We start from the raw sequence: 19966 nt of genomic DNA, 5'->3' as shown, positions 1-19966 counted from the left end.
AGGTTCCATCCTGTTTTGGTCTGAACCCTAACGTGCAGACCAACCTGGGTCTGACTCTTTTCCCTCAAGAACAAGAAGTGAGTCCTAGCAGATGTGGCTCAGTGGATGGAGTGCCAGCCTGTGAACTGAAAAGTCATTGGTTCGATCCCCAATCAGGGCACATGCCTGGGCTGCAGGCCAGGTCCCCAGCAGGGGGTGCATTTATCAATGTATGTCTTGCACATTTATGTTTCTCTTCCTCTCTTTCTCCCTCCCTTCCTGTCTCTCTAAAACTAAATAAATAACATATTTAAAAAATAAAACAAGTTGCCATTTATGAAAAACAATAGGGAGGGAATCCCATGGCAGTGAGAGACCCCACTCCTGCCTGGTGTCCCAAGTCTGAAGAAGCAAAATTTTAAGAACGAGTGACCCTGGTGACTACAGCTGGCAGTGCTGTGCTGTGTGCTTGAGAGGTGCTACGAGAGTAGAGCTTTCATGTTCTCACTGTAATGACAAAATGGCAATTACACAAGGGAGAGGGTGTGGTAACTAAACTTACTGTGGTAAACCCTTTATGACACACAGGTGTATCAGATCCTCACCGTGTACACCTTAAATTTACATAATGTTATATGTCAATTATATGCCAATAAAGCTGGGGTGAAAAAAGAATAGCTACCCATGAGCTTTGGGATCCCCTACTGTGAGGAGAGGCTGCTGGCCTTGAATTTCCTTACAGCATCCTCAGGGAGGTGGGGCTCGTTCTAGTGCATCTCCCCCTTAGAGCTTCCACAGCCTCCCCACTTGTCTTCAGGCTGAGTCTTCCTCTGGCCACTCCATCAGACTCACTCACTAGGTGCAACTGGCCTTCTCTGACCCAGGCTATGGACCCTGGGCATTTGCTGATTGTGGTCCAAGTGTTCTCAAAACTTTGGCCAAAGAAAGTTCTGTGAGGCTGGAGCCCTCTGGTTGGGCCCCATTTGACCAGGAGTTTCCTTCTGGGGATCTTCAGTTTAAAAATGAAGACACGGAGACTCAGAGAGTTCAAGTCATTTGCCCAAGGTCACACGGCTAGTTGCAGACCTAGGATTTGAACATAAATGTTCTGGTTCCAAAGTTTATTTCGTACTTCTACACCACACCATTCAGCTCACTAACCAAAGTCCATTCCCAAACACGTCAAGTTGCTGGAAACATAGTTCTATATGCACTAGGAAATAATATCACAGGGAGCACCGACTGTTGCTATTTTCAAATTTACATACAACTGTAGGAATATCTTGTCTTTTTTCTTAAATTATCCTTTATGCACATGTGATTATTGAGCTTCACTTGTTATGAAAATGAAGTAATTTGCAGGATGTGTCAGCCAGGATGTACCCCAAACTACATGTGGCACACTGACAAAATACGGTTTCCCCATCAAAATTACTTACAAATATCTCGTGCCCTTTTGACATGCAACATAAACTCTGACTTTGGTAGGTAAGCCCACAGACTCACCGTCCAATCGTATAGGATTCATAACTGTGTTCCAACTTGATGAACGAGGGGAGGCCAGGGGCGATGGCCTGAACCCAAGCTCCTGGTCCACCTTCGGATTTAGCTTTTCTTTTATCTTGTTTCCTTACGCCCTCTTGTGGTCAAGAATGAAGTGTGTACTCAGGAGGCCTATTGTAAATTCCAGGTACTACCAATAGATTCCAGAGAGACACTTCCCATTTGGGGGTGGAAATCCCCCACAGAACAACACTCCCCTTCCCATAAATCTATGTACTTCCAAACCTTGTAAAAGTGAGCTTAATTTTTCTAATTATAAGAGAAATACATATTTCAAGATTTTGGAAATTGGAAAGTACAGAAAAGTGTGAAGAAAATAAACACAACACTCTGACCTGGCAGCAGTAGCGACTGTCAAGTTTTGTTAAGTATTCCTAATTTTTTAAAAGATTTAATTTATTTATTTTTAGAGAGGGAGGGGGGAGAGAGAGAGAGAAAGAAAGAAAGAAACATCAATGTGTGGTTGCGGGGGGTCATGGCCTGCAACCTAGGCATGTGCCCTGACTGGGAATCGAACCTGTGATACTTGGTTCACAGCCCGTGCTCAATCCACTGAGCTACGCCAGCCAGGACAGTATCCTAATTTTTTATATGCAGGTACGTATACACATACATATATCACATTTGTTTTTAAAATATATAATACAAAATGATTAGTCTATCACCAGCTCCTGAACTAGCCATTATTAATGCCTACACCTCTCCATGTGCACCTCCTTGGCCCAGTCCCCGTCTGCTGCCCGCTCAGAGGTAAACAGTGATGTTTATGGCTATAATTTCCTTGTTTCTTCTTAAAGTAAAATTAACCCTAACCCTAACCCTAACCCTAACCACACACTGTACATATACTTATGTTTCTTCTTTTTTTTTCCCCACTGAGCCTTTCCCCCAGATCATCAAATATTATCAGAACACCTGATTGTACCATAACCCAGAATATGGATGTATTATAGTTTTTTTTAACAAATCCTCTGAATGTTGGCCATGTTTGTTACTTTAAACTTTTGCTACTCTAAATCATTCCAGCTATTCAAGATAAATCTTTGCACAAACCTATGATGATTTCTTTGAGATGTGTCCTTAGACATGGAATTTTAGGGTATGACGTATTAAGCCTTTGACCACTCTGTCCCTCTGCACTGGAAGCCATTTCTGTGCTGCCCACCTGGGTCATTCTGACGTCACTTTTTGGAAGAGCCATTAGTCTCCTCCTGATGCACAGTGGGAGCCTTTACTGCTGACTGCCTGTGCTCTGCCGCCTCCTTGTAGAAGTTCAGGCACATAGTTTGTGCTTCCTCTTCTTCAAAGATGCCTAGGGAATCCTCACCCCTCGGAATTTTGGGGTTCTTGAAAACATGCAAGTGGGCCCTTTTCCTTGAAAGAAACAGGGAATTAATACCACTGACTTCAGTCTTGATTTTTCTTACACCTAGGGTGATTGAGCTACCAATTCTTCACAGTGAGGCTTCTGTTCATAATTTTTTTTTTCATTTTTGAGGATAAAAGAATACTAACCTGATATTTTTCTCCCAAAAAGGCAAGGTAGGCAGCAGGTTATCTTGACTAGAGTGGGGGACCCATATGGGGAACTTGCTCACTAGGCGACACCATCTTCCGGGGCTTCTGGACACACACAGCACTGACATACTGGGGCGTTTCCTCATACATGGGCCCAGAGCACGGTGCTCCGTAAATAGTAAGCACTTAGCAAATGTCTCACACATAAGGGAGCCTAAAGTCCTCTGCTCTACAACTGTGATTCTAGAGATTTTGTCACAGAAGAATGCCATGTTATTAGGACTTAGACTGGGTTTTCTATACTTCCCAGGAGTTTAGATCCCAGTGTAGGCAGGGAATGAGAACTGGCTGTAGCTTTGAAGTGGCCAAGGCCAGAACCTGATACGGACCTGGATGCAGGTAAGTTGACAGGGCCAGAGGATAGGAAGCACCTTCTGTAGCAGCTGTGTTCCTTAACAGTTTCTTTCATGACCAGGTGTAGGGGAGTGTAGTGGAAGGGAGGAAGTTTCTCTGCATGACCTGGGATGTGTGCTGTCTGGTTCTTCAAGAGGAAGATCTTTGGATAACAGAAGCCATCTTTGTTTGTTTATTTTTTAAGATTTTATTTTGAGAGAGAGGAAAAGGGGAGGAGAAAAGACAGGAAGAAAAGCATTGATGTGTAGTTGCCTCTCTCACAGCCCTTATTGGAGACCTGGCCTGCAAACCAGGCATATGCCCTGACTGGGAATCAAACCACAACCATTTGGTTTGCAGGCCCACACTCAATCCATTGAGCTACACCAGCCAGGGCCGGAAGCCATCTTTAGATAGCAGAAGCCAAAGGAAGGAATGTTGCCAGATTCCCAAAGTGCTCCTTACAGCCTTTAATGGCCTGCTGTACTGACAAAAGCAGCTCTGTGCCTAAATACAGGCCATATTTGTGGTTCTAATATTCATACATATGAATATAGGTTTTGTTTGTAAAACTTTAAAACTCATTGCCTATTAATTTTGATCTGTGTTAGTAACTAGTGAACATTTTCCACATGCCAGGTAGATTGTTATGTGCTATGAATGCATTATTTCCTCTAGTATCCATGACAATACTCTCAAGTAGATCTTACTTAGTTGTTTCACAGGTGTAGAAACTCAGGCATGGAGAGGTTAAGTCGCTTGTCTAAGACCACAGAGTTGGCAGGTCTGATTCACAAACCCAGCCTCTTTTGACTCCAAAGCTCATTTTATTTAGCCTACAAAGTCATAGTGCTTTGCTTCTGACATTCATCATGTTCTGCCTCAATTGGCAAGCATCTGTCCAAGTTATGCATTATGAGTCTTTCGAGAGCATTCACCTTACTTCTCTCTTATTAGCCTGAAATGCCATACACACAGCAGGCAAACAGTGATGTTTGCTGTTGGTTCAAGTAGCAACCTGGTCTGTGGACTGAACATCACAGACTGTGTGTGGGGGTTCTCCTCAACTTTTATTTTGAAAATTTTAAACTTACAGGAAAGTTTCAAGAATAATGCAGTGAACATCCACATATCTTCTACCTAGATTCATCAATTGGTTAACATTTTGTACCTTTGTTGTCTTTTTCTTGCCCTTTTGAGTCAGTTGCAGACATATGCTATTTCACTCCTAAGTACTTTAGTATGTGTCTCCTAAAACCAATGTCCTGTCGACATAACCAAGATACAGTTATTGTTCTCAGAAAATTTCACATTGTTGCAATTCAAACATACTTTACATTCAAATTGTCCCAATAATGTTCCTCAATAGCTGGGATTTGTTGTTGTTGTTTATCCAGGGTACATTTGGGGGTCACATTGCTTTTAGTATATTTTTCATCTCCTTTAATCTAGAACAGTTCAATAGTCTTTTTCTTTCTTTTATGAAATTTACATTTTTAAAGAGACTGGGCAGTTGTTTTGCAGAATGTCCCTCAATTTGAGTTTGTTTCCTCACGAACAGAGACAAATTGCATACTTTTGGCAAGAATAATGATCGCTCCATCCTCCGTGCATCACATCAGGGAGCACATGATGTCAGTCTGATTTCTTTGATGTGAAGGTTCTCTTTTCTCTTTAGTAATCTGATGGTGATACTTTGAAACGGCATAAATATCCTCAACCACTGATCCACTGATACTTTTTGCATCCACTGATAATTTTTGCCTGAATCAATTGTTGTTGGTTCCAAAGTGATGATTTTCTACAATATTTCTACAACTTCTTCTACATTTATTAGCTGGTATTCTTCTCTAAAGAAGAGATTTCCCTTCCTCTCTCTCCTTTTGAATAATAACCTACCTATGGCTGCCAGTGTGTCTTGAATACATGACGTCACTCACATCCCTCGGGGCTTGTGTTTTCTCTTCCTTAAGCTGAGATGATTTATGGGTCACATCCTTGAATTTTAGTCAGTCGTTGACTTTTCCATAAAGCTCTGCAAAACATCCGTCAGGGAACGAAAAGGTCCGGGTCAGACGCGCCAGGCCATAGCATCCACCAGCAGAGAGTACCACAACCCCTCCTCTCGCCTTCCCTGCGGCCCTTCCTTGACAACAGTAACTACTAACCTCCCAGCGTTCTCGCGAGAGCGAGCCCCTTCAGGAATAAAGGTGCGATTCCCCCAGGCTTCTCCTGCCTGGCGTCAATATTTGCCCTGGGCACCTGCGTGCCGGGCTCTGCCGCGCACGCGCGCACACCAGACAGTTGGTGGTGTAGGTTCGCTCCAGCTGTCCCTCTCCGCACGCAGCTCCGCGGCGCGACCCCGGTGTGACACCACGGAGCTTACGCAGCGCGGAGGGAGGCAGGGGCGCGCAGGCGCCGCAGGGGGAGTAAGGCCGCGCAGGCGCGGACGGCGTTGGTTGAAGACCTTCAGCGTTGCCCTAGCGGAGTACCTGCTCTCTGGGTGGAGGTGAGGAGAGCCGAGTCTGCGGGCCGGGTTGGGGGTGCTGGGGCTGTCTGTCACCACCGATACTGGGGCTCGACGAGAGGCAAGCCTGTCGGAGGGGTCGGGAGGGAGAGAGCAGCCCAACGGGGCGCGGCGGGCCGGGCCGGGCCGCGGACGGCAAAAGGGACCTTGCTCCCCTGGCCGCTTCAGGTGATGGAGCCGCCGCACCCGCGGGGCAGGCGGCTGCTCGAGCGCTGAGCCGTGACCCCCCTCTTCCTGGTGTGCCCACGGGACTTTGTTTCCAGGCGTCAGGCCAGAGGGGAGGTTGGTTTCTGGGGAAGTTGGGTCGTCGAACCCCCAACCCACTCCCTCCCCCCAGCTTCCTCTCAGGAATTGTTCAGCATCAGGGGAGCCCTTCCACTCAACGCCAAAGGGGGGGTGCTCTACGTGCAACTTAAATAGGAGAAATGAGGAACGAACCAGGGTCTTTACTGACTGTGTGGTTATTGAGTAAAGTATTACCTAGTGAACGCCCTCCCTTCCCCCGTTTGCATCTAATGCAACCTCGGTACGCTATGCATGGCTTCAACAACAAGTGCGTTTTGTAGAGCTAATAGAAACATGTGATGATAGCTTTACCCTCGAGTAACGTGAAGTCTGTGTGTCTTTTCGTTTTTTTGCTTGATCATACCAGTCGTGCGTGTCGTGTCCCATCAGAGTCGTGGGCCTGTAAAAGTAAGCTTGAACCGGGCAGAACTGAAATCAGTTAGTAAACTAAACCAGCTGCACGACTTTTGCAAATGTCTGACACTGGGTTTTGAAAAGAAGGCAGAATGCCGAAAGATTTGTGATGAGTCCCCGGATGGATGTTTCTAAACATTTAAATGCACTTGTTCTTTGGTCAGGAGGTGAAAAACCAGACTGTAAAACCTCAACATTTCTATGTGAATGTATAGTGCCCGTTTTCTATACTTACCTTCCCAAATTATAGTCTTTGGTAAAATTTTAACATACCAGCATCAGGTGTGATCATAAAAAGTAACATCAGATTGCAGTTGGCAAAGCGTAAAATGTATAGAATTGATCATTTGAATACAAGGAGCTGAATTGTAAAATAATTGCTCTGGAAGTGAACCCTGAAACCTGTAACTTAGAATAAGGTTTTATTGTGGTATGAGTCAGCGCACTTATCCTGACCCTTTTCATCTTTTCTTACACTTTCCCTCTCACCGTGTGTGTGGGTGTGTGTGTATTACACTGTTCCCTTAACATATAATGCCGTATTTGACGGGCTTAGGTAAAGAAACAAAATTTTAATCAATTCACAATTAAGAAGCGCATCATAAGTGTATGTTATGTTCAGGTGTGATGGTTTAGGCAGAAACTTAGCAGAAGGCCAGATTAAGATCTAGGCTAAATACAAGTACACATTCGTTTGAATGTGCAGGTACTTCAGTCATAGTAATAGCAAGGGCTAGCTGGTGCTCTGGAATTTTCTGGTATAGTGATTGGCGCTAATGAGGCTGTCTCAGGTGGTTTTGCAATTGTTTACACGAGGCTTTTGAGACCGCTGCAGGAGACTTCCCTTCACCCAAACAGGGCAAAGGAATGGTATATTCAGCAGTGTTAACAGAACTGAGAATTTCCACGTGAGAGCCATAATGTCAGCAGAAAATCTGGATATAAGTAGGCAAGATGAAAAGTCAAGGCACCTTGGAATTTTGAAGGCTTTAACGTTAGAGCGTACACCAATTTTGGGGAAGCAGATTACTGTAGGTGGGTTTTATCCTATTTCTGGTTGATAGGTAAGATATAGCACTTTATTTTAAGAACAGCTTTGAGAGAGGGCATATTCTAGATAAGTGAATACATTTCAATTAGTATGGTAATTCTTACAATTAAGAAATTAATTGAGCTAAATTTCAGAGTGTTAAAAACATTAACCCTGAAGATTTTTAATGCATCTGTTTAAGCTTACAGTTCCTTAACAAATTTACCTTGTTTCCTAATAGAGCTCTTTGACTTTACAACAGCCCAAGAAATGTTTTTCTAATGTAAATTTTCCTTTTCTTAGAGCAAGAAGGTTAAATTAACACATTTCTCCTTCAGCCTATGGGAAATTTCTTTTCTTTGAAATGCGATTATGAAGATGACCTCTGGACTTTCCTGGGAAAAACCCTTTTATTCTCCTTTTTTGGGAAAGCTTTTAAAGGAACAGGATGCCTTCTCAGCTTTGCTTGCATTAGGGTTTAAGCTTTAATGATGCAAAGGAAGAGAAAACCTCTTCTCACAGCATTAAATAGTAGAAGGACAAAGGATGAATAAATACTAAATGGTTATTTTTATTCTATTGTCCCCATTTTTCTTGATAAGATATGTGTAACACACCAACTTACTGTGACCTAGGAAAGGCTGCCAAGGATGTCTTCAACAAAGGATATGGTAAGTATGGTTTTGTAAATGTTCAATTTTGGTTAAGGGTTAATATTGAATGCCTGTTATACAGTGCTGGTAAAATGAGGTTAAGTAACATTAATGTGTCTCACAAGGTTTAAGGGGATAACTATTAACAGGTTATTAGACTTCATTTTTTAGAGGTAGAATCCCACAGGCTTTACAGACAATTGTGTGTGCATATGTACACACACACACACATTCATAGTTAACATTATCTGTAAGACCAAATAATGTAAATCTGTAATATGTATACCTCTCTGGCTAGCCCTGCCCTTTAAAGCAGGGGTGCATTTTTCCTTCTCCACATAATGGCAGTGTTTTTGTGGGAGTGAAGACACAACTTTTAACCGCTTTGCAGTAACATAATTTTTTATCCAAATGGACATTTATTTTTAGTTTTTAAAGTTTAATCTTTAAACTTAACTTACTGTGTTGTACACATTTGATTTTTTTATTAACTAGTAATGTTAATTGTTAATTGTAATATTTTAAGCTTGCATATATATAATTGCATGGTATTTTCTAATAATCCTGGTTCTCAGAATAGTACATATTCCTTTATCACTTGTTCTTTAACTTACCATTTTAACATATGTTTAGTATTTTGAGGGGGTTAAAAATTATGCTTAAGCTTTTCATTATAATTCAGTTTCTCTTGAAACTGTCACCTAAGGTGAACACTATTTTCCATATGGAAGGTACTATGGACTATTTTCATAGTTTCTAAGTTGCAAAAATTTGAGTGAATGTCACATTTTGTAAGTTACTGTGTTTTTGTTTGTGCGTCTAGGGTTTGGCATGGTCAAAATAGACCTGAGAACCAAGTCATGTAGTGGAGTGGTAAGTACCTAATATATTTTCTGTAGCCTGTAGATGTAGCCTGATTAACTGGAAGGAACCTGTTTAAAAATCAACGTTTACCTTAGATATGTGAAGCAGTGCACTTTTGGCTCTGCGCCCTCCTCCTGACAGCTTCGTCCCACTCTCAGATTTCAGTGAGAATCCTCACTCAGCCACGTAGGCCTTACAGTGTGTGCCATGTCGTCATGCCCTCAAAATACAGCACTGAAAACTTGACCTTCATTGTACTGGATTCATGCAAGTTTTGTCACCCTTTTACAAGAACAAATTACTTTTAGTCTGTCCCTTCATGATTAATTGAAGCAAATGTAGAAATAAAATGCACACAGAAATTATTGTACAGTTTTTGTTAATGTTCATAAAGTCTTTTTTTAAGACTTTATTAAGAATATAGAATTGGAAGTTAAGAATATAGTCAAAGATACATGTACATATTTTTCAAAGCATCATTAACCCGAGTTTTTACTCAGGAAGTTTCAGCAAGTAAATTAATGATACATTCACCTCATTTTCTGATTTCTCCTTATTCGCTGCATCTTTCTTGGTATTACTTATTCGAACCAATGCAAATTTTATTTCTAGATACACTGATTTAATTAGAGGGGCAGGAGGCATGTGGAATTCTTACGATACTTTGTCTCATACTGGGTATAATCATGGTTTGTCACTGTCATTCTTTCCCTGGGTTTTCTAGTGATGAATAAATACATATGCAACTATCCTACTAGGATGGGCATATTGTATGCCGCTTGTTAAAGAGGAAATGTTACACTCATTTCGAGTAGGGTTTCAGAATTTGCTCAAGTCAGGTTTTTGTTGCAAAAATGATCAACTAAAATTTTACCTCCCTTTCATGCTGCTGTGGTGTGGGAATATTCACTCAGATGGTAAGAAAAACAAAGCATATTTGTGTGCTTGTTTTTATGGCTGCTTTTGGTTCCTGGTAATGATTCATGATAAATTATATCCACTGCTCCACATTTATTGCACTTTGATATTTTTATTGTATGCCATCTGTTTAACAGTAACATCTTTAAGATTGTTTCATTGCTTCCTAGCATTTAATGTAGAGCTGTAGATGTTATGTGCATGTTGTAAATATGTTTTGCACTGTTTTGATCTAATTATGAAATTAGACAAAAGCAATTATAAGCTTGGAACTGAACTTAGAAAAATAGTAGCCTTCTCTTGAGAGTCATATCTCTTGTATTTTAAACTTTTGACAGAGCTTCAAACTAAGAAATAATGGTAATAAGGAAGAAAAGTAGACTGACTACTCTTTTACCTTGATTTTGAGCACCAAAATTAAGGTTTATATTTGCTGTACTTCCAAGTTTATGAAAGGTAAATGTAAAAAAGCAGTGGGTAGTTGGATCTACTAGAAACTAGAAGAACACACCAGTCAAATTAACTAATTGTGTGAACTGTTAAACATGGTTAGCTTTTTATCATTTTTCACTAAGGCCTTGCCCTAAATGTGCAGCATGATATTTTCTTTGAAAACTTCCTGTGTGGTATTGATAAACAGATCAGTGTTTTCCAGTTGTTTCATCAGCCTAGAACCAGAGTTAGGTAGCATGGTATTTGGTGACGGGAGGGTTCATGTTGCAGGCAGTGAAATGAAACTGCTCAGGTCTGGCAGCATTTCAGAGATGGTCTTTAAAAACAGAGCCCATCAGGATGGTTTTTTCTTGACAGTTCATAGATTGTCAGTGACAGGTGTTGGCTGTTTGCTTCCCCCTAGAAGGATATCTTTTTCTACTAGCTTCTTGTCATATGACTGAAATGACATCTAAGTCAGGAGGGGATCTATTTTAAGGCACTCATAGTAACTCTTTGATAGAAAGCACTTAAAAAAGATAGGTGGAGAAGGGAGAGAGAGGGATAAGTTATGACTTTGCATTTTGTTAAAAAAAATAGACACTTTCAAATAATAAAATTGTGCTTAAAGTTTTATAGATAGTTTTGTGGACAAAAGTAATAAAGTTTTCCTAACAACGAATGTATTAAATGCCACTGAACTCTACACTTAAAATGGTTAAAATTGTATATTTTATATTATGTATTTTATTACAATAAAAATAAAATTTTAAAAAGTGATAGAGTTCTGGTCTTATTAGAAGGGAGGAGGGAGGCTAGTGCATCCTCTGATTTGGGAATTTTTAAGGACTTTAAGATTAACTAATGGTTTAAATGATGATAGAGAACTGATCATCTGTTTTAGGCCATGAAAGTAAAATGTTCAAGGTTCTCTATTTCTGCTTTTTTAATGAAGGCATTATTTTCAGTGAGGATATTTCTCTTTTAAAGGAGAGAATTTAAGATTTCCATTTAGTAAGAGTATACAAAACAAAAAATACCAGTAAGAGAGGTGGAGTAATGGAGGAGAGATCTAAAACTGCTTAACATATTTAGAGGTTGGAAAGAAAGAAAGAAAGCAGGCGCTAAGTTGCTGTAGAGGAGGGCGGTGGTACAACATTGATCGTACTGGTGTGTAGTGCACTGAACACTGCCTTCTGAAATGATCTTTTCTATTTGATGAGCTCCCTTTAAAGTAGTTGTTTTTTTTATTGCTTAGGAATTTTCTACTTCTGGCCATGCCTATACTGATACAGGGAAAGCTTCAGGCAACCTAGAGACCAAATATAAGGTCTGTAACTATGGACTTACCTTCACCCAAAAATGGAACACAGACAATACTCTTGGAACAGAAATCTCTTGGGAGAATAAGGTAAAAGAAAGCATTAGAAGTTGTTTGTATGTTGAATTTATCTTGCAGATAAGATGATGAACAGACCCCTAAATATAATCTGAACAAGATCTTACAACCTATCCAGTAGCCATATTTTTTCTTTGTACATGGCCTTCTTTGGTATGTCTTAATGTTTCTAGAAAGTGAGGCTTTGTGACTACATAATTATCACTCTTCATCTTTTTTCTGAATTTTTCTATTTGTTATATTGGGTTGGCCAAAAAGTTTGTTTAGGTTTTCCTGCACGATGGCTCTAGTAGTGCTTAGTTGTCTTTAACTTCATTTAAAACAATTTTGTTAAATTGTACTGTGACAGCTGTCAAATCAATCTTCATTTTTTAAAAAACTTACCAAAATTGATGAATTTTTGTGCAGCCATTTTAATATTGAAGATGGAAGAAGGTAATGCAGCATTTTTGGCATATTATGCTTTATTATTTCAAGAAAGGTAAAATTGCAACTGAAATGCAAAAAAGGATTTGTGCAGTGTATGGAGAAAGTGCTGTGATTAATCAAATGTGTCAAAAGTGGTTTGTCAAGTTTCTTGGTACTATTGACATTTTGGCCAAATAATTATTTGTGGGGCTGTATTATGCATTGGAGGGTGTTTAGCAGCATCCCTGGCCTCTGCCCACTAGAAGCCAATAGCGGGAGATAGCCAACATACTCAAGATATCTAAATCAATAAAGTTATTGGTGAAAATGAAAAGTGTATCTTTTACCTAAAACACTAAACACACTTTTTGGTCAACCCAGTACATCTGAGCTTCTGCTGTGTAGACCAAACTATTTGCAGTGATTTAGTTTTAATTTTGTCTTGTAAGCATTGCAAAATCAGCTCCACAGAAAAATGTTTCTAAAGTTGTGTAATGTTTTCCAAATGAAGATCTGTCAGGTATTTGTGAAGGGTCTACTATGTACAGGGCACTATGTTTCAAGGTCTGTCTATATGCACATTACCATATATAGGTAGTATTATAAATGGATAGCTGAATAAATAAGTTGGCTTATTAAATCAGTTTGTCTTACTAACCAATAAATTTTAAGAGAATATCAATATTATTTAGTTGTGTTGGGATTTTGTTGTTTTTGCATTGTGATTTACGTTACTGGCTGGAAGAGAATTTGACCTTTATAGTTTAACCTGTTTTTTGGTGAAGGAATCATGATGATGAAGCCTGGGGGGAAGGGAGAGGGATAAAGAAACAGGGAAGGGTGAAGAGGTAATTTATTAAATATAAATATTTGTCTTTGATGATTTTTTTTTGTTAGGAAGTTTGAGAAAACTTTAGAATTGGTTTATTGAGTCAAAATAAGAATTAAAAGTTATTAATTATTAATTTTAAATCTTTATTTTTCAGTTGGCCGAAGGGTTGAAACTTACTCTTGATACCATATTTGTACCGAACACAGGGTAATTATCCAAACCATGATTTCTGAAATGTTTTTTTAGCCTATAAGGAGGTTTTAGGATAGGGAGTTGAAATAAAAAGTTTTGATGCAGAAGAAGAGCTTTAGGAGGGTTGCCATCAGGCAAGGCCTCTCTCTATGAGAGACCTTGTATATGCAGTAAAGAGAAAGGAAGACTCCCTTGAGGCAGGTAAAATTTTTATTTGAAAATTGATCTGAAAGCCCTGGCTGGTGTAGCTCAGTGGATTGAGTACCGGCCTGTGAACCAAAGGGTTGCTGGTTCGATTCCCAGTCAAGGCATATGTCTGGGTTGCAGGCCAGGTCCCCAGTGGGGGTATACAAGAGGCAACCACACACTGATGTTTCCTCTCCTTCTCTTTCTCTCTCCTTTCTACTCTGTCTATAAATACATAAATAAATAAAGCTTTAAAAAAAAGAAAATTGATCAGATGAACAAAAACATGAATCTAGTCCAAAGAGGCACATAGTAGGAAACGTTTAATAACTAGAAAGGTTTGAGATTAGATATTTCTTAAGCTATTCTAAAGATTCATGTAGGTGGTATTTTGCTGAGAGTTTCTTAAGAAAACAGTGTAATCTCCTGGCTGTAGAACATTATAACAAGTAGTTCTGCTATTGACTTTCTTTCTTATCCTGTATAACTCCTTCCAACATTTCTGCTTCAGTTTCTTCTAAAAAATGGAGATGATAATGTTTCTTATCTGCCTATCATGGGCCAAGGCTATGAGAAGGACAAAGGTGCTAGATAAAGGCAGAGTAGCATTTCTTAGCTGTAACAACAGGTGTGTCCTTCCTGCCATAACTTGAGTGATGTTCAGGACACACATTCTCTCATAAGAGGCCTGATTGGAACAGAAAAGGATTATTAAGAACGAATTTCAGCAGTGAAATTCAAAATGCATACTTTCTTTCATCTGTCTAACAAGAAGATACTCACCCTAAGGAAAATAAATATGCTTACCAGAGCATTAAAAAAAAGTAAACTTCTATTCATGATAGGTTAACAAGCTAAAAGTGAAGTAGCTTAGGTGTTGTTACCTTTTGTAGCATTTGGGAATTTGGAAATATTTAAAGGAATTTGGCTTATCATGAGCCATGTGTATTCACATTATTAATTGGTACTGAAATACCTTACTCCTTTGTATACCTTTGTTCATACTTTCAAGAAATCATGAAATACCCTATCATTTGACCTTATAGTGAGGAATAGGTAAAAATAGTACATATATTATAATACTGTCATTTGAAACATTTTTGCTATATGTGTACCATCTACCACTGGGGGAAAGAGGGGATCTTACCCTAAAGATTCCTGGACAGTGGTAGAAACTCACGTTGTTTACATTGTGTTGTGTTTATTTTTCACAGAAAGAAGAGTGGGAAATTGAAGGCCTCTTATAAACGGGATTGTTTCAGTCTTGGCAGTAATGTTGATATAGATTTTTCTGGCCCAACCATCTATGGCTGGGCTGTATTAGCCTTTGAAGGTTGGCTTGCTGGCTATCAGATGAGTTTTGACACGGCCAAATCCAAACTGTCACAGAATAATTTCGCCCTGGGTTACAAGGCTGCAGACTTCCAGCTGCACACTCATGTGTGAGTATTTATAACTGATTCCTTCTTTAGTGCCAGTGCAGTTGCCCAAAAAGTTGGTAGCCATTAGCATGTTGAGAAGCTTACAAGTGATGGTAGTTGCATTTAATATGCTTTGGAGGACATCCGACCTCACTGCACTGCTTTTATAGTCAGCAAAACATTGCCAGAGATTAGTGCACTTGGTGAGTTGTGCTGTGCTGCTGGTAGTTACTGGCTTCTCAGCCCCTACCCTAAACTCTTTGAAGTTCTAGAATCTGTAGAAGAAGCATTGGAATGGAGAGAGCCCAGGCCATGGGTCACCTCCTGATAGAAGGGATCCTTTGGAGATGTTCCAGTTTTTTCTGGCATCCTACGCAGCTTGGCAGTGTTTGGAAGTAGGTCTGTTTGGAGCATGAAGAATAACTGCCTAATTGACCTGAGCATTCTGGAACATCCCCTGTAATTCCCTGGAGGTTTTCACTGACCTTTGGTCAGAAGTAGTAGATCCTCAAAGCAATTCTGGGTTCAGTTCTGTAGGCTGCAACCCATTGGTGAAATAAATTTGAACTTCTAAGTTTTATGTCGTGGGCTACTAGGCATTGCTATTCTACCATGAAGAGAAAGCAAGGGATGAGCTGTGTATTTTTGAAGTGTTCCCTATCTCTCTTCACTAGACATTCTAATCCATTTATGCTGACTAAAAGAAAGTCACGCAGTGGTATGGGCAGTGGCATTAAAATTGATAAAAAAAGTATTCATCAGGAAAACCATGAAGACTCAGGGACTAACTTCTAGGATGCCTTGAAGCAGTTTAGGTACTTCTCTGGAGCAGTGCCTCTAGGTTTTGTAGGGAGGGTGCTTTCTGATTCTAGGACTCTGTGTTAAATGAAATCCAGAATTGGCATTCTTCCCATACTTGTGCCACTATGCATATATTTCTGTGGAATCTTTGTTGAAGTTTATAAGATCTGTGAACATCTCAGAGAGACCTATAGGTCATATTCACCTGAGGTGTCTGCCTTTGTGCATAACTTAATTGTGACTAAGAAGTTTATGTCATGTGGAAAAGCCAAGTAAATTGAGTGTTAACTGCATTTTAATAAAGTGGTTAAATTACATAACTAGATTTAGTTCCTTATTTTGTTTGGAAATCATTTATGCCAGAAGTTTGCTGAAACCTATAGTTGCAAAGTGATATCCTTGTTTTGATAGTTTTAGAATTTTCCATATCATTAACAGTGGTACAAATCGGATGTTTATGACTTTTTCTTATACCATGAAAACAGGAACGATGGCACTGAATTTGGAGGGTCTATCTACCAGAAGGTTAATGAGAAGATTGAAACATCAATAAACCTTGCCTGGACAGCTGGCAGTAACAACACCCGCTTTGGCATCGCTGCTAAATACAAGTTGGATTGTAGAACTTCTCTCTCTGTAAGAATGTGCTACCAGACTGTGTCTGCTCTTAGGCTTTCACCTGAGTTAGTGATGAAAGCTGTGGTGTGGTTGTAGTTTGCATGTTCTTTATTAACTTTAATGAGCTAGTCATCGTATAGTGAAAGGAGTGTTAAATTTGAAGTTAGGAAATTGGGTTCTAGTCCTAGTTTCTCCTGTGTTTGACTTTCTCAAGTCATTTTCTCTCTTTGGCCCCCAAATTTTATCTATAAATCCATGAGATTTGGTTACTCTTCCTGTTGGTGTTAGTAATTCTTAACACTGATTGCTCTCTTAAATGTCAAATACTGTGCTAAGGGCTTTACATGTATTATTTAATTTAATTCTCACAACTACCATAGGTGGTGGGTAGTGTCCTCATCCCCGTTTTACAGATGAGGGAACTGAGGCTTAGGTCAGGTAGCTTACCCAAGGTCACACAATTAAGTGGCAGTGCCAAGATTTGAGCTAGGTTTGTCTCACCAGAATTCATGTTCTAACCACTGTCAGAGGTTGTAAACTGGTATCTCAGAGAATTTAGTACACAGGGATATTTGGCTGCACAGTGTTTTAAAAATATTTCCTCTAAGCCTACATTCTCAAGGTCCCTTAAAAGATTTATCTTCTTACTAATTAAATTTTCAGTTTCATGCATTCTAGATCGGCCCTAAGGTGCTTTAGCTTGGAAATCAGATGCATGAAGTGGTCATACTGGACTTATAAGTTATAAAATTGAGTGTTTTCTTTCTGTTTCATCCCCTAACCTTAGGCTAAAGTAAATAATGCCAGCCTGATTGGATTGGGTTATACTCAGACTCTTCGACCAGGTAAGTAAAGGAGTTAATAACAATGGGGTTGGGGTAGACAGTGATAGAGGAATAATGAAAATAACCTGTAAAACAACCTACAATCACTGTTGCCTTATTCAGGCCATTTTGTAACATTTGTTTGTTCATACAAAGTAAAATAAATCAAGTACTTTTGCCTAAAAACATTTTATGTATTTCTAACTATAACTTGGTCACCCTGGCTTGTAAGTTTGGTTGATCACTTATTATTCTTAACCTGAACTCCAAATAAAGTTTGCCATGATTATGGTTTACTCAGTACAGATCAGATGATTACAGATAACCCTGTGTTAACTTCAGTAATAGCTGTGTGCTTATAACGCTTGCACCCAGCTGTAACCCATGCCATTGACTCCACCCATTGTTTCAAGAAAGTGCAGATCTGATTGTAATAGTTGTTACAAGTGATTGTGGTGTTTTCTTCTTCCTAGGAGTCAAACTGACCCTATCAGCTTTAATCGATGGAAAGAACTTCAATGCAGGAGGTCACAAGGTTGGGTTGGGATTTGAACTAGAAGCTTAATGAGGTTTTGAATAAAACATTAGATTTCTCCCTGGAGATGAAGAGAAATGAACCCACTATGTTTTGGCCTTAAAATTCTTCTCTGAAATTTCAAAAGTGTGAACTTTTTATTCTTCCAAAGAATTGTAATCCTCCCGCACACTGAAGTCTAGAGATCACGAGTCCATCCTAAGGGAGGTGCTGGAAGGCATGCCTGGAAGTTGTCATACCTGTGCCACATTTCAGTTCAGTTCCACAGTATTATTTAAATGTGATCCTCAGCGACAGTGTAGAGTCATGTTGTAAAGGAAATAACCCGATCCTCCAGTTTGTATATCACGTCCTGCATGTCCCACACTACTTTTTCATGACCTTTTAATATATTGATCTCTGTGCTGTAGTAGAGTCTTTGGTTTTGCATCAGAACAAAATAAAATAAACCCATCACATTTGAAAATAATCACTCATCTGACTTGATAGTGGTGGCTTGCTTATATTTGGTGTGATTTGCTTTGAAAAATACTTTCATAGATGGATTTATGCCTAAAGTGGTATGTCTAAAATACCTATACCATTACCTAGCCCTTTCACTTCAGTTTACCTCTCATCGCTTCTCTGCACTCAGGCTGAAGCGTGAAACAGTTTTGTTCTTCTGGGCAGAAGCTCACCTGTTGAGGTACTTTCTTCCTATAGTGGTGTGATGGAGGAGTGTCAGTCAGTAGTTTTGAGAAAAAGCGAGATGTGAGTGGTGAAAAGACTGGCAAAGGAAAGAGTACAGTTGGGGGGAAGTACTGTAGGGAAGAAGGAGCTAGGAGGAGGCAAAGCTGGTGGAGGGCACCTCTGTGGCTCCTCCCAAGCCTCCAGAAAATGTTTTTGATAACTAGGTCTAGAAAAATGATAACCAAAGAATGGAAATACCGGCTTAGGAAAAAAATAGGAGTAGACTGTGATCACGGCTTAATGGTAAGTCATCTTCCTTTCTAAAAGTAGAACTTCTTTTGAAAAAAATATTTTTTAAACAATATATGCTGGTTGCAATAAATTCAGTCATTTCAGACATACATAAAATTGAAAATTGCCCTTCTTCTCCAAACCCTATTTCTTCTGCTACCACTAACAGTATGATATATGCCCTTGCAGATATTTTTCAGTGTCTTTACAGAGTACATAAATACCTATATATGATATTAAAATGCACATCTTATTTCACAATATATTTTTAAATTTCACATACAGAGAGCCCTTTTGTTTGTTCATACACATCTGCCTCATGGTTTTTTTTATTTTACACTGGTAGGTTGAACCGCCATTACTGGAGATAAAGGATAAGAGGAAAGGGAGTGAGGGAGGTAAGAACAAATTTATTCTGTCCTGTTGACACCTGCACCTGCATCTACTTAACTTTGTCTTACTGGGTGGACTTTACACGCAGCGTGGGGATGGATGGTGTCCCAACATCTCCCGTGCTGCACGTGGGGACCTCTTTCTGGTCTGGAGCAGAGGAATATGGCGTTCCAGTCGGTGGCTAACCGCCGTGTGTTAGAGGTGTGTTGCTGTGGGGCGGTTCTGTCTAGTGTTGTTAAGGGTAGAGGTCATAAGGAAATACAGGCAACACTGAGGAAATGTACTTCTAATTTGTTGGCTATTTACCTGATGAAGTTGTATTATGGCCTGAATTAAACAGGGAGAAAATAGGTTTATGGTTTTTTCCTTTCCCGTGTTATCCCTTTTAAACTATATGTTATTACAGAGCTAAAGAGCTGTTTTTTGTGTGTGTTGCTAAAGTAACCCATATATGAACACAGGCAGTTTAAAGTCAGCTTTTATTCAGTCATTTTATTGAGTTACCTGGCTGGCTAGGCCGTGTCCTAGATGTCCTCATCATTGTGGGCGTCACTGAGTTCTGGCGGAAAGTAAAGCACATTTCTTGAGCTTAAGTGCCATGCACTGTGCTGCTAATCATATATATATTATATATTATAAATATAAATACATAATCCATTTAATACTCAGTAGTAACTACAAACATCAGGAAAGAAAGCCAACAAGAAGTGCTCTAGGATGGTGCAATTACTTATGGTTTCTCCAAATGAAAATTCTCAGTAGCTCCCTGCTCTCCTCAGTGAAATGCACATAAGCACCTTTCCCCTTCTGCTCCCCTAGCT

At 39.6% G+C, this 19966-nt stretch overlaps 1 protein-coding gene across 2 annotated transcripts; it reads left to right on the top strand.

Annotated features, from left to right (window-relative positions):
- Positions 1-3656: 3656 nt before the first annotated feature.
- Positions 3657-18268, top strand: VDAC3 (voltage dependent anion channel 3). Of its 2 annotated transcripts, XM_028526463.1 has the most exons (10): positions 3657-5962; positions 8312-8380; positions 9186-9235; positions 10141-10143; positions 11835-11987; positions 13370-13422; positions 14808-15035; positions 16301-16451; positions 17221-17278; positions 17731-18268. In XM_028526463.1, the coding sequence occupies exons 2-10, from the start codon at positions 8314-8316 to the stop codon at positions 17820-17822; spliced, it is 855 nt and encodes a 284-aa protein (XP_028382264.1). In that variant the 5' UTR covers positions 3657-5962; positions 8312-8313; the 3' UTR covers positions 17823-18268. The 2 variants fall into 2 exon arrangements, with proteins under 2 accessions (XP_028382264.1, XP_028382265.1); XM_028526464.1 differs by lacking the exon at positions 10141-10143.
- Positions 18269-19966: the final 1698 nt, after the last annotated feature.

Source organism: Phyllostomus discolor, chromosome 11 (assembly GCF_004126475.2).
Source record: "Phyllostomus discolor isolate MPI-MPIP mPhyDis1 chromosome 11, mPhyDis1.pri.v3, whole genome shotgun sequence".
In the NCBI taxonomy this organism is placed as follows: Eukaryota; Metazoa; Chordata; class Mammalia; order Chiroptera; family Phyllostomidae; genus Phyllostomus; species Phyllostomus discolor.
The sequence above is the reverse complement of the archived record's forward strand: the minus strand, read 5'-3'. Positions and strand labels throughout refer to the sequence as shown.

Excerpts from the sequence above, each read along its gene's own strand:
- VDAC3 (XM_028526463.1), top strand. The coding sequence starts at position 8,314 with ATGTGTAACACACCAACTTACTGTGACCTAGGAAAGGCTGCCAAGGAT. Across the intron at positions 15,036-16,300 it reads TTCCAGCTGCACACTCATGT|GAACGATGGCACTGAATTTG; the intron begins GTGAGTATTTAT and ends CCATGAAAACAG. Across the intron at positions 17,279-17,730 it reads TACTCAGACTCTTCGACCAG|GAGTCAAACTGACCCTATCA; the intron begins GTAAGTAAAGGA and ends TCTTCTTCCTAG.